This window comes from Anastrepha obliqua, chromosome 1 (genome assembly GCF_027943255.1).
Source record: "Anastrepha obliqua isolate idAnaObli1 chromosome 1, idAnaObli1_1.0, whole genome shotgun sequence".
Taxonomy (NCBI): Eukaryota; Metazoa; Arthropoda; class Insecta; order Diptera; family Tephritidae; genus Anastrepha; species Anastrepha obliqua.
Genome location: NC_072892.1, coordinates 114,542,363 through 114,553,345, shown reverse-complemented (window position 1 = coordinate 114,553,345; position 10,983 = coordinate 114,542,363). Strand labels below are relative to the sequence as shown.

Genomic DNA, 10,983 nt, shown 5'->3' with positions numbered 1-10,983 from the left:
ATATTCTGTAAGTTTCAAACCCTACTCACCTCTAAAGTAAGAGAAATCCGAATGCATATTCAGAAAGTCACAATTCTAAATTCTTATTCTGTTTCGTAAGTTTCAGCCAAAAATCAATTGAAATTTTTTTATTTATTAGGGAATTATTATTATTTTTTTTTTCTTTATTTATCTATATCTAAGTTAAACATTAAATAAATTTGTGTACAAAATATTCTTTTAATTTTAATTTTATTACTGTTTTCGTATAAGATAAATCTAAATCCAAAAAAATTGTTTGCTCTGGTTGTGTTATGCTAAATGAAAAATACTACAAGTAAAATTTACTTTACTTTAATTTATGTACCAAAAAAATGAAAAAATACATACTAAGTTATCAATTAAATTTATATCAGAGTAGATTATCACTAAAGGTGTGTAGAGCATTTTGCGCCACTGCGCTTGCAATTATACGAGTACATATCATGCCGGGTGGTCATTGTCAATTATATACATGAAATTTCACATACATATCCATATGTATACTAGTAAGCAATCAACACATTTTTCACAGAGACTTATTCAGCTAAAGAGAGTGTAAAAAGAGTATAAACTGTGTGTCCTAATAACTACTTTATAAAAGCAACAGAAAATGTACGTTTCATTTCTCACTTAAACAACACAGTAAAAGAATTCAAATACTCATTGGCCACTGAAGAATTTCTTAAACTCCAAACAACCTTCGTAATTCTCTTTGTATCCAGGTGTAACGGCCTTCATGTTCTCATACCATTTTTTAATATTCGCATACTTCTTGACATCAATATTGGCACCTTTCGCGAATGAGCTAACATCTAAAGTGCTGATTGTGGCCAAAAGTGACAAATCAGCCAGAGTGAGTGAATTGCCAACAGCAAAGCCATTTCCAGCCAATAAAGTGTTCAGAACTTCCAACTGTGCTTCCAACTTCTTAAGCTGCTGTGGATCAAATGGAGTTTTCTTCATTACAGCTGGATAAAAATATTGACCGAATTCCATATACAGATTCATGTCGAAGTATAAACGCTGATTGATGAGTGCACGTGTTTCCGGATTTTTCGAGTACAGGGAATCGGTCTTGGCATACTGCTCCACCAAATAAATCATAATGGCACGTGATTCCCATACCGCAAAGTCATTATCCACCAGGGTAGGAATTGTGTGTTGCGGATTGAACTTCAGAAATTCCGGCTTCAAGTGTTCACCAGCACTCAAATTCAACAATTTTTTATTCAAATCAATGCCAACACATTGAGCTGTCATTAGAACGGCACGACAAGGTGCAGAGCCAGGCAAGTAATAGAAATCCATGCTAAAGTGGGGAAAAAAACAAAATTGCTTTGAAAATAAAATATATGAAAAGTGTATGTGGCAGTAATTGCTATACCCGTAAAACAACCAGACAGATGTTTACATTTAATTGCTATAATCACAGTCGCAATAATATTAGGAATTGTTGTTGATTTCTCTAACCATTGTTATTTCCCCTTAACATACCTGTTTTCGAATTGATCTTTTTTTATTGTGCCGCCACAAAAAACCGGTATTCGTGCCCACACTCAGCTGTTCAACGCTCGACTGAATTCTTTTTATGACTGTGTGTCTATTTAAGCCATTTTCGGTAAAAATATAAAATCATTTCTTTACTGTGGAGAAACTAAACATAAACTTATTTAAGAATTAGGCACGTAGGGTTATGATGAGAGCAGAAATAATGGAGAGAAGCTAAAACATTGCTTCTGCTTTTGTGAGTGCAAAAAACTGATGCATTCGAAGTTCGCGGAGTTAACTCTACGTTAGTAAACACATTCAGATAACGAGGAATTGGAAATTATTTATTAGAGTTAATGCAGTATTCGGTATTTTACGGTGCATAGTAAATTAATGGATATGTAGACTAGATATGTAAATATGCTTATAGACCACTAGTAGTACCTGGTGAACTACGTACGAGAAATGATGCAGAAGTCGCATTCGCATTTCGCATTCGCGTTAATCAGTGTGGAGCTATTGCGAACGCGAAATTTGTGCAAGTTATGAGGCGACAAGAATTTGGGGGCACTAATTACCCACAAAGAATTCCAATACTACTCTACTTTAAAAACAATTACTTATTGTGTAAATTTAACAGATTGTACAATAATTTGAAAATTGACAAAAAAAAAAATACACATCAAACATCAAGACGGACACCAAAAAATGTGTAAGTGCCAATTATATATAGGGTTTGATTGAAAAGTAATGAGCCTTCCCGCGCGGAGCGTCTGCCAAGCGATCAACCGAATCGGTCCCAGTTCGCTGGCAACAGCAGTGCAGTCAACATCGCTTCGCGCGTGAAATCTGTTTTAAAAGTCTGTTAGGATTTTGCAGTGGCGAAAATGCAGCGATCGTTGAAGCAACGTTACTCGATCAAATTTTGCATAAAGCTAAACAAAACGAGTACCGAAATCATTGGGCTAAAAAGGCTTACGGGGACCAATCTCTGTCCAGTGCCCAGGTAAAACGGTGGCCAGTCGCCACGACCCAAGAAGGCGCGCATGTCGAAATCCAAGGTCAAAACCATGCTGATCATCTTTTTCGACTCTCGAGGCATCGTCCACAAGGAGTTTGTACCTCCAGGAAGCACTGTAAACGCGGCATTTTACAAAGAAGTGCTCCTTCGGCTGAAAAACCACGTCGCCCGGGTTCGACCCGACCTCGTCAACAATTGGACCCTTCATCACGACAATGCGCCGGCGCACACCGCCTTCCTCTGCACCTCTGCATTGGCCAAGATGGGGGTTCCGGTGCTTCCCCACCCTCCCTACAGCCCACTTTTTCTTATATTTTAAATTATGTGTGTCTGAAATTCCACTTTCCACTAAAATTTATTCATACCACATGATGTGAATTATCGTAGCAAAAATAATGTATGACGCAGCTATTAAATGATAGGGCCGACATTGAAGGTACTTGTGAATGAAAGTAATCTGAAGTGGATATTTGCATGAGTGCTCATTATCGAAATATAATATTTATTGGTTTCTTATAAAATTTTTCTGCAAAACACCCATTTCGTTTTTTTAGATTTTGGACTTTGAAGAATTTGTTTAGGGCTTCTCCGATTTTTATTTTTTCGCCTAAGCCTATTTAATCCACCAAAGAAGTCGCGGCTTTTTCTTATGTTTTTTCCACTTTTTGTTTTCCAGCCAATCAAACTAAAAAATAATCATTCAAACCGGCTACCCCGGCAATTTATTTTTATACAGTCGACTCTCGTTAATTCGAAATTCGAGGGACTCTTAAGGGGTTAGGGGTAGTCAGAATTTTCAAAAAATCGATTTTTTTTGCATTTTCTTAAAGTATAATGTTTTAAAAATATTGTGTAAAAATTTGAAGTGAATCCGACAAATACTTTTCAAGTTATTCAACAATTAACAAAGGGCGCTCGGCCGCTCCGGAGCCGATAGCAAAACTTTAAATGCGTTTTTCTCAAAACTATGTTTTTCAAACTGGTGAACACTGTAACTTAAAAACCGCTACGTAGATTTCAATAAAATTTATACAGCTTTTAAAAAACATAAAAAACTTGTGCCTGATCGAAGGATTTTTTTTTCAAAAATTTCGATTTTTTTTTAACAATTAACTGTTGGTTTTTCCTTCTAAAATCTGGAAAAAATTTTCTGAGGCCGCCATTTTGTTCATTTTGAAAAAAAAAAGCTTCGATCAGGCACAAGATTATCTATAAATAAAACTAATTTTTCTTGTCCGATTGGTTTTGGATGAATCTGCAAGGACTTGTGATGTTCACCGCAAGGGACTTCTGGAGAAACGGGCTTCGCACAAACAGCGATAACTTTTGCAATTATTAATTTTTTTTTTTGAAATTTTGGTGAAGTCAAGTTAAAACATGATGTTTTTATGCTATGTTTTTATTTTTGTTAAATAAATTAATTAAGTAGCAAAAAAAAATTCGTGAAAATCATCATTTTTTCGGGCCTCTGACTACCCCTAACAACTTAAAATATTGTATTACGAATTATCGAGTGTTTGAAATATTAAATGGTTCGAAAGTTTTCAGAGTTTTTTCGGGCCTCTGACTACCCCTAACCCCTTAAAATATTGTATTACGAATTATCGAGTGTTTGAAATATTAAATGGTTCGAAAGTTTTGAGAGAAAATAAATAAAACTTCGAATTATCAAGTGTTTTTATATAACTGCTAATGCTCTACATATTCATAATGTGTATTAGTTAATCTTTGAAAATAACTAATTTATACGTGTTTGCTCCGAAGCACATTGCTGCTGCTCAGACGTTTCAATAATTTTTTGAAGGAGAAAAAGTGCCTGATGTGCTATTTCATCAGTTTCGTTTTGTAGACAAAAGCTTTGTAAGTTATCGAATGAGTCTCTTGCCACCTTAACTGACACCACTGCCAAAGGTTCTGATGTATCGCCTTCATCTTCATCGTTTGCACTTTTCATTCGTATTTGTTGCAGATAAAATTTCGCCATCGGTTAGTGATCCTGACACAGCAGCAACTCCATCCACTTGAACTTAGTCAGAAAAATTCACACCGCTGATGTCAGCTACTGGTACCTCTGATGGCTCTTCATCATCCATAATTATATGGGAATTGTCCTGATCTTCTACGAAACCCGATTTTTTGGAGCAGTTGGTGCCTCTCTATGCCTTGTCAATCAGTAAAAGAGCTGTCAGAAACGTGACATATGTATCAAACCTTTATATTTTCTAGGACTCGTATTTAATACAAATTTTTAATCTGTATACCAACGAAGCGATGCGTGCGGAAGCGTGTTTTATGCGTAACACGCAACCACGCACAGTAAAGGTATTTTCAGGGGAGTCCCAAAATTCAAAGTTCTTACTAACACACCAAGAAACTTTGCAAATTTGAATTGTCGACTGTTTGACCATATGCATTCGAATTACCGCATCGAAGCAATGATTTTTTCGTTCGAATTACCGAGTGCATAAAAATGTATGGACATAATTCGAAATATAAATAGATTTTGTAGGGGACTCGTGAAAACTTTGAATTAATGAGCAGTTCGAAATATCGCAGGTTTGAATTAACCAGAGTCGACTGTTTATCCAATATTTGTATATAAAGATTATATGGCTATTTGGCAACGTTATCTCGTGAAAGCTTCAACAAGAAGCGGCCGGCCAAACCGCTCGAGCATTCCATACGACGCCTGCACACGACTGTATGCATCTGTGTTTCAAGCGGAGGTGTATGCTGTTCGAGAAGCGATGAACTTTGTTGTGGAAAACAGATGGAGAGGCAGATCTATGTATGTGTATCTGCAGCGATAGCCAACCTGCACTCATGGCCTTAGACAGTCCCCCAACCACATCAGGGGTAGTCAAGTCCTGTAAATCCATAAACTACATATATCGGTAGATATAATAGCCTCATGCTAACATGGATCCCGGGACACGTGGGTATCAAGGGTAACGAGACCTCTGACTCCTTAGCTAGAATGCGCTCTGAGGCCAACGCCGTCATCCGCTTCAACTTTCTGTTGCTTTTGAGAATATTGCTGCTGTAGCTCAAAAAATAAAGCTGAACAACCTGCAACATCGTCAACCGATACCTTGACGTTCTCAACAATTCCGTATTCATGAATCGACTGTTTGGCGGATTTTACCTGTAGACGCGCTCATAGTGGACATTTAAATGATATAATTTTTCACATATAATTACTAAGAGCCATATTTTGAAGAAAAATAGTGAAACCTGAAAGAAGAATATTTTGAAAAACCCCTTATATACCTAGAACTCTGCAAAAATTTAAATTTAAATATAAATTTAATTATTCACAAATTTGTTGATGCTAAAATAGGTAAACAATTTTTTATTCATTTACATTTTTACACAAATATATATTTTTTTATTTAACTTAATTATTTTCTATGCCTTAACATAAAATCTCAACAAATTTCTTCAATGACTTTAACTTAAATATAAATTTAATTATTCAACATCTTCTTATATATTAAGCAGCCTTCCCAGTTTTCCTCCCAGCCAGGCGCAGTTTTCTTCAAATTCTCATACCATCTAGTCACATTCGCATATTTACTAAAGTCATATTTGGCAACGTCGTATGAAGACACAGTTGCCAACAAGGAAATATCAGCCAAAGTCAATGAGTCTCCAGCAACGTAGGTTTGTCCCTCTAGGAAAGTGTTTAATAACTCAAAAGCAGGAGCAATTTTATTGTATGTCTCCGGCGCAACAGATTGTTTCAGGATATACTGCAGCACATAGGTGTCAAAGAATGCCTGATATATAGTACCCATGTCAAAGAACAAACGTTGGTTTACAACGGCACGCTTCTTTGGGCACTTTGGATATAACGAATCGTTTTTACCGTATTTCTCGGCCAAATAAATTATAATAGCATGGGATTCCCAAATGGCGAAACTATTGTCCACTAAAGTCGGAACGGTGTGCTGTGGGTTGAGCTTCAGGAATTCAGGCTTCAGATGCTCCCCAGCAAACAAGTTCACCAGCTTTTTATTCAGTTTAATGCCCAAAGCTTGAGCGGTCATGAGCACGGCACGACAAGGAGCAGAAGCAGGCGCATAGTAGAAATCCATTTTATGACTGAAAAGAGAAAAATAAATACTTGCAATATTTAATTATTTTTCATTTGCGTATGTGTTTGTGTGTTTACTATTTTGCTTTAAGTACTAAGTAGTTTAGTGTTGTATTTGTTTATTAAATATTTACATACAAATATAAGTATATGCCAATCAGAAATTTTTATAGAATATTTATAGCATTTATTTTTTATTGTTTTTATTTAATGGATATTTGCATACAAATATTTTCTGATTAGAATTGTTTTGTATAATATTTGCAATTTTGCTGGTGAAAAATTTGTATTTATTTTTTTATTTGCATTAGTTACTACTTCCGTAATGAAGTGATAGACTCGTAGCAGGCTGTAGAAGCATGGGCCGTATTATACCGTGCGACAGTAAAAGTTATCCAAGAAAAATTTGATATGCAAGTGAAATTATAGATTTTACATACAATAGTATGGTGCATTCTCAGTTTCTAATTTCCGCAGCAATTTAATCTTTTAAAGCACTTTAGAGTTTTAAAGGGCAAAATTAAAAAAAAATGTTTTTAAATACTTAAACACACTAAATGATATTAGTAATGATATCAAGTGAAAGAGGATATATGCAGCGATTAAAGAAATTATGCTTTCTTTTCAGCTTCGTTCTTCTAACTGTCTTATTAAAAACATAAACAAAATAGTTGAATTTTCTTCATATGAATTAGACAAAACTTGTTTTGCTCATATCTCTAGCATTTGCAAAGAAAAAATGGGCCAATGAGAATATATAGGCTTCTCGAGTAATACGTGCGAGATGAAAATGCACTTCGTCAGAACATTAACTTTGGAAATTAAATTGCATTTACAAATATTGTTCAAACGTAAAGCAACCAGAAGTGTACTTCTTGAAGATCAAAGAACAATAACTATCAACTACCAGAAAAATTGGAAAAAAACGAGCAAATGTGTAAAGAGCATAGGGCGTAAAATGCCCACAAAAACACAGAAAAACTTGCAACTGCAAAATCGAAATCAGAAATATTATAAAAACGAAGAGTCGATTCAAATGAGGGATAGATGAATAATTAACTCGAGCACCTGAATGGATTCTAAAGAAACAACGCTAGAAGCGTAAAGCGGACTCATCACCAGAAATAGCGGAGGTTCTTTTACCGCCCAAAGCCGCACAACAAAATGAAACGTACTCTTCGCCTACAATCTTAACTCCAAAGCAACCAAGACCGCCTCCAATAGTGATAATGCACCATTACTCACTAGCATACATCGAGTTGAAAATCAATTATCTTTGTTTGCGATCTGGTTTCGATCTTATAACCGCAGAAAGCTCAGAAAACCTTCCACACAAAAATTTAATTTATTAAACACGACTTATACATTCTGTCAAAAAAATATGGGGAATTGTTCATTTAAAAAGCGTGCATTCACATATGTCTAAATTTTTTTGCTGGAATGTTGGTACAACTGTCCTCTATAGTGTCGCAGAGCTTGAGCGTGACCTGTCAATTTGCTTGTTTTTGACATTTAATCATAACCACAGGTGTGCTCTGCGATTTTCATTATGGATAAAATATCGAAGAAAGAATTTTATTACATTTTGTGTTTTGAACGGGATTTCGTGTGCCGAATCACTGAAAATGTTGCTTTAACCTTTATCAAAAACACGGGTCTACATGAGGTATAAGGCTTTGCAGAGCGCCGGGAAGTCGTGGAAGATTTGCCCCGATCTGGTCGCACATCAACGTCTTCAACGGATAAAAACGTCGACAAAGTCAAGGAAGTGGTGCTTGAAAACCATCATTTAAGTTTGAAAGAGGTAACTCGTGACCTTAGCGTGTCTCACGAATGAATTCGCAACATTTTACACCATCAATTGGGCATGACACGCGTGGCTGCTCGACTCGTTCCAAGAAAGCTCGATTTCTTTCAAAAAATTCATCGGAAGAAGGTGGCTGAAGACATGCTTGAGCAAGTGAATTCGGACCCAACGTTTATCCAGCGCATCATAACAGGTGATGAGACATGGGTATATGAGTTTGACATGCAAGCCAGTCAACAAGCGGCTGCATGTCGAAACCCAAAAAACCACGTCAAAGGCGGTCAAAAGTGAAAGTCATGCTACTCGTTTTCTTTGATTATCATGGTGTTGCGCACTCGGAATTCGTTCCACTATCGGAATGCATGCGAGTTGAAAGCACTCTATTATTGTTTTTGGAGCCACTAGAATAGACCATGTCTAACAAGTAAACCGCTTTGAATGAGCTCCAGGCTAACATATAAAGTAACTGGCGGTGTCCCACAAGGCTCGGTGCTTGACCCAACACTTTGGAATGCTATGTATGACGGTATCCTCAAGCTTGAGCTTCCTGAAAATGCTACCCTCATTGGAAACGCAGACGACATTGCGTTGGTGGTAGTGGGAAAGCATCTGGACGTGTTGCAAGCGTTATGCAACGATGCAATTGTAAAAATTAGAAGATGGCTTAAAAATGTGAAGTTAGAACTTGCAGCTCAAAAAACTGACAACACGACGGGTACATGAAGAGTTAGTGATTACGGTCGCAGCCATATATCAAATTTCTGGGAGTACTCATTGACTCGAAAATGACCTTTAAGCACCATTTACAGTCAGTCAGGGAAAAACCCGTAAGAATAAATAACACGTTGACTAGACTAATTCGTAATATTGGCAGCCCTCGTGCAAGTATACGGAGACTCCTGTTAACAGTCACAAGCTCAGTGATTCTGTACGCAGCAGCAATCTGGGCAAACACGCAGCCATCGTACCTCCAACACATACGAGCCATATACAGACTTCGCTCCCTGCGAGTAGCCAGTGCCTATCGCACGGTCTCAGATGACGCAATCCATGTGATAACGGGAATGGTGCCTATCGACCTTCTCGCGGTTGAGATGTATAGGTTACATAATACCATTGAATTACCACAGAAGAAAAGCTGCGAATTGAAGAATTGAAGAATGCCAGATATGATGAGAGCAATCCGAGAAAGGTAGATGGACCTTTGAACTGATTCCAAACATTGCAAGGTGGATTGAGCAAAAACACGGGGAAATTGATTTTGTATCACACAGTTGCTGACTGGACGCGGTTGCTTCTAAGTATACCTACACAGGTTCCATCTTGAGAACGACCCGTACTGCCCGCAGTGCCCCGAAGAACAAAAAACGGCGCGGCATATATTGGTCCAATGTCCATCAATACGCGGAATATGCACGTAGGGCCCTGGAAAGAGCTCCTTAACACAATGTACAGAACAAAATGACAATAACAGACGATTGAGTAATAATATACTCACAACGGCCTCCTGTCGTACTACTTAACGGTGAAGTTCCAGGAGGGCATACCGTAGGACATGAGGAGGGGTTTAGTTGGGTTGAAGTCCCACACCACGGCTTCGCCCATAGGCTTTTGATGCTTCCTCTACTCCACAAAAAAAAAAAAGTGTACAACGGAGACACATGCATAATAACATAAATGTATCTCTCAATAAAGTCAGAATTAATTTGTTATTTCACACTGTTGCTGTTTTAATTAAATTAATTTCCTATTGTTCTTATCTGATTTCGAATTGAAGAGCTTTTACATGAAGCATATCCCAACAGAGAGAGGCTGCACAACTAGACTAAGTTTAATAAATTATGATGCCATATACAGTCGTCATAGTAGAAATCAGAATCAGAAAAAACTCGTAAAGAAATCAACTATTTTGTAAATTTCTTCGAATTCGGATCTCACATCTATTGGAATCAGTTCAAGTAGAAATCAAGAAACACAACACAAATTTAGGAAGAGGCTCAAGCTGTGGGGTTTTAATATGACAAGTTATATTATTTTTATTGCTATGAACATAATATAGTTCTCGGCCAAATAAAATAATATTTAGCAAAACAGGTTTTGCATGCAACTTAACCCAATACAAAGCCTAAAATCAAAGTTTCTGCTTACTGCTCCGGATTAGCCGTACGCTTTCACTAAATATTTAATCTATATATTTGACTTACCTGTTTAAAAGATTTGAAATTCCTGTATTTCGTAATTCTTTATTGACTTCAACAAAAATAAAATATAAACTAAACGCTCCTTCTCAACCTACTCCCTTTTATACCTACAAATATTTAGCCGGTTATAGGTATGTATATATGAGTGCATATATTTATTAGAATTCCATATCAGCAAGGCAGAAAAGAGCATACTCGTAATAATAATTTTACTCTCTGTAAATAAATGGCGTTTGTTTACTAACAAAACTGTGGAATTAAAACGCAAAGAGCAGACGGCAAAGCAGATTCAAATCAGAAAATATATCCAAGAAACAGAATAGCTGACGAGAGAAAGCTCTGTATACAT

At 36.7% G+C, this 10,983-nt stretch overlaps 2 protein-coding genes across 2 annotated transcripts; both read right to left on the bottom strand.

Annotated features, from left to right (window-relative positions):
• Nucleotides 1-317: 317 nt before the first annotated feature.
• Nucleotides 318-1,602, bottom strand: LOC129235726 (glutathione S-transferase D1-like). Its single transcript, XM_054869732.1, has 2 exons — nucleotides 1,516-1,602; nucleotides 318-1,330 (listed from the first exon to the last, which is right to left on the bottom strand). Exon 2 carries the CDS (start codon nucleotides 1,327-1,329, stop codon nucleotides 682-684), a length of 648 nt encoding a protein of 215 aa, XP_054725707.1. The 5' UTR covers nucleotide 1,330; nucleotides 1,516-1,602; the 3' UTR covers nucleotides 318-681.
• Nucleotides 1,603-5,851: 4,249 nt separating this feature from the next.
• On the bottom strand, nucleotides 5,852-10,714 carry LOC129235725 (glutathione S-transferase D1-like). The gene is made up of 2 exons (XM_054869731.1): nucleotides 10,638-10,714; nucleotides 5,852-6,634 (listed from the first exon to the last, which is right to left on the bottom strand). Exon 2 carries the CDS (start codon nucleotides 6,625-6,627, stop codon nucleotides 5,998-6,000), a length of 630 nt encoding a protein of 209 aa, XP_054725706.1. The 5' UTR covers nucleotides 6,628-6,634; nucleotides 10,638-10,714; the 3' UTR covers nucleotides 5,852-5,997.
• Between the last annotated feature and the right edge of the window lie 269 nt (nucleotides 10,715-10,983).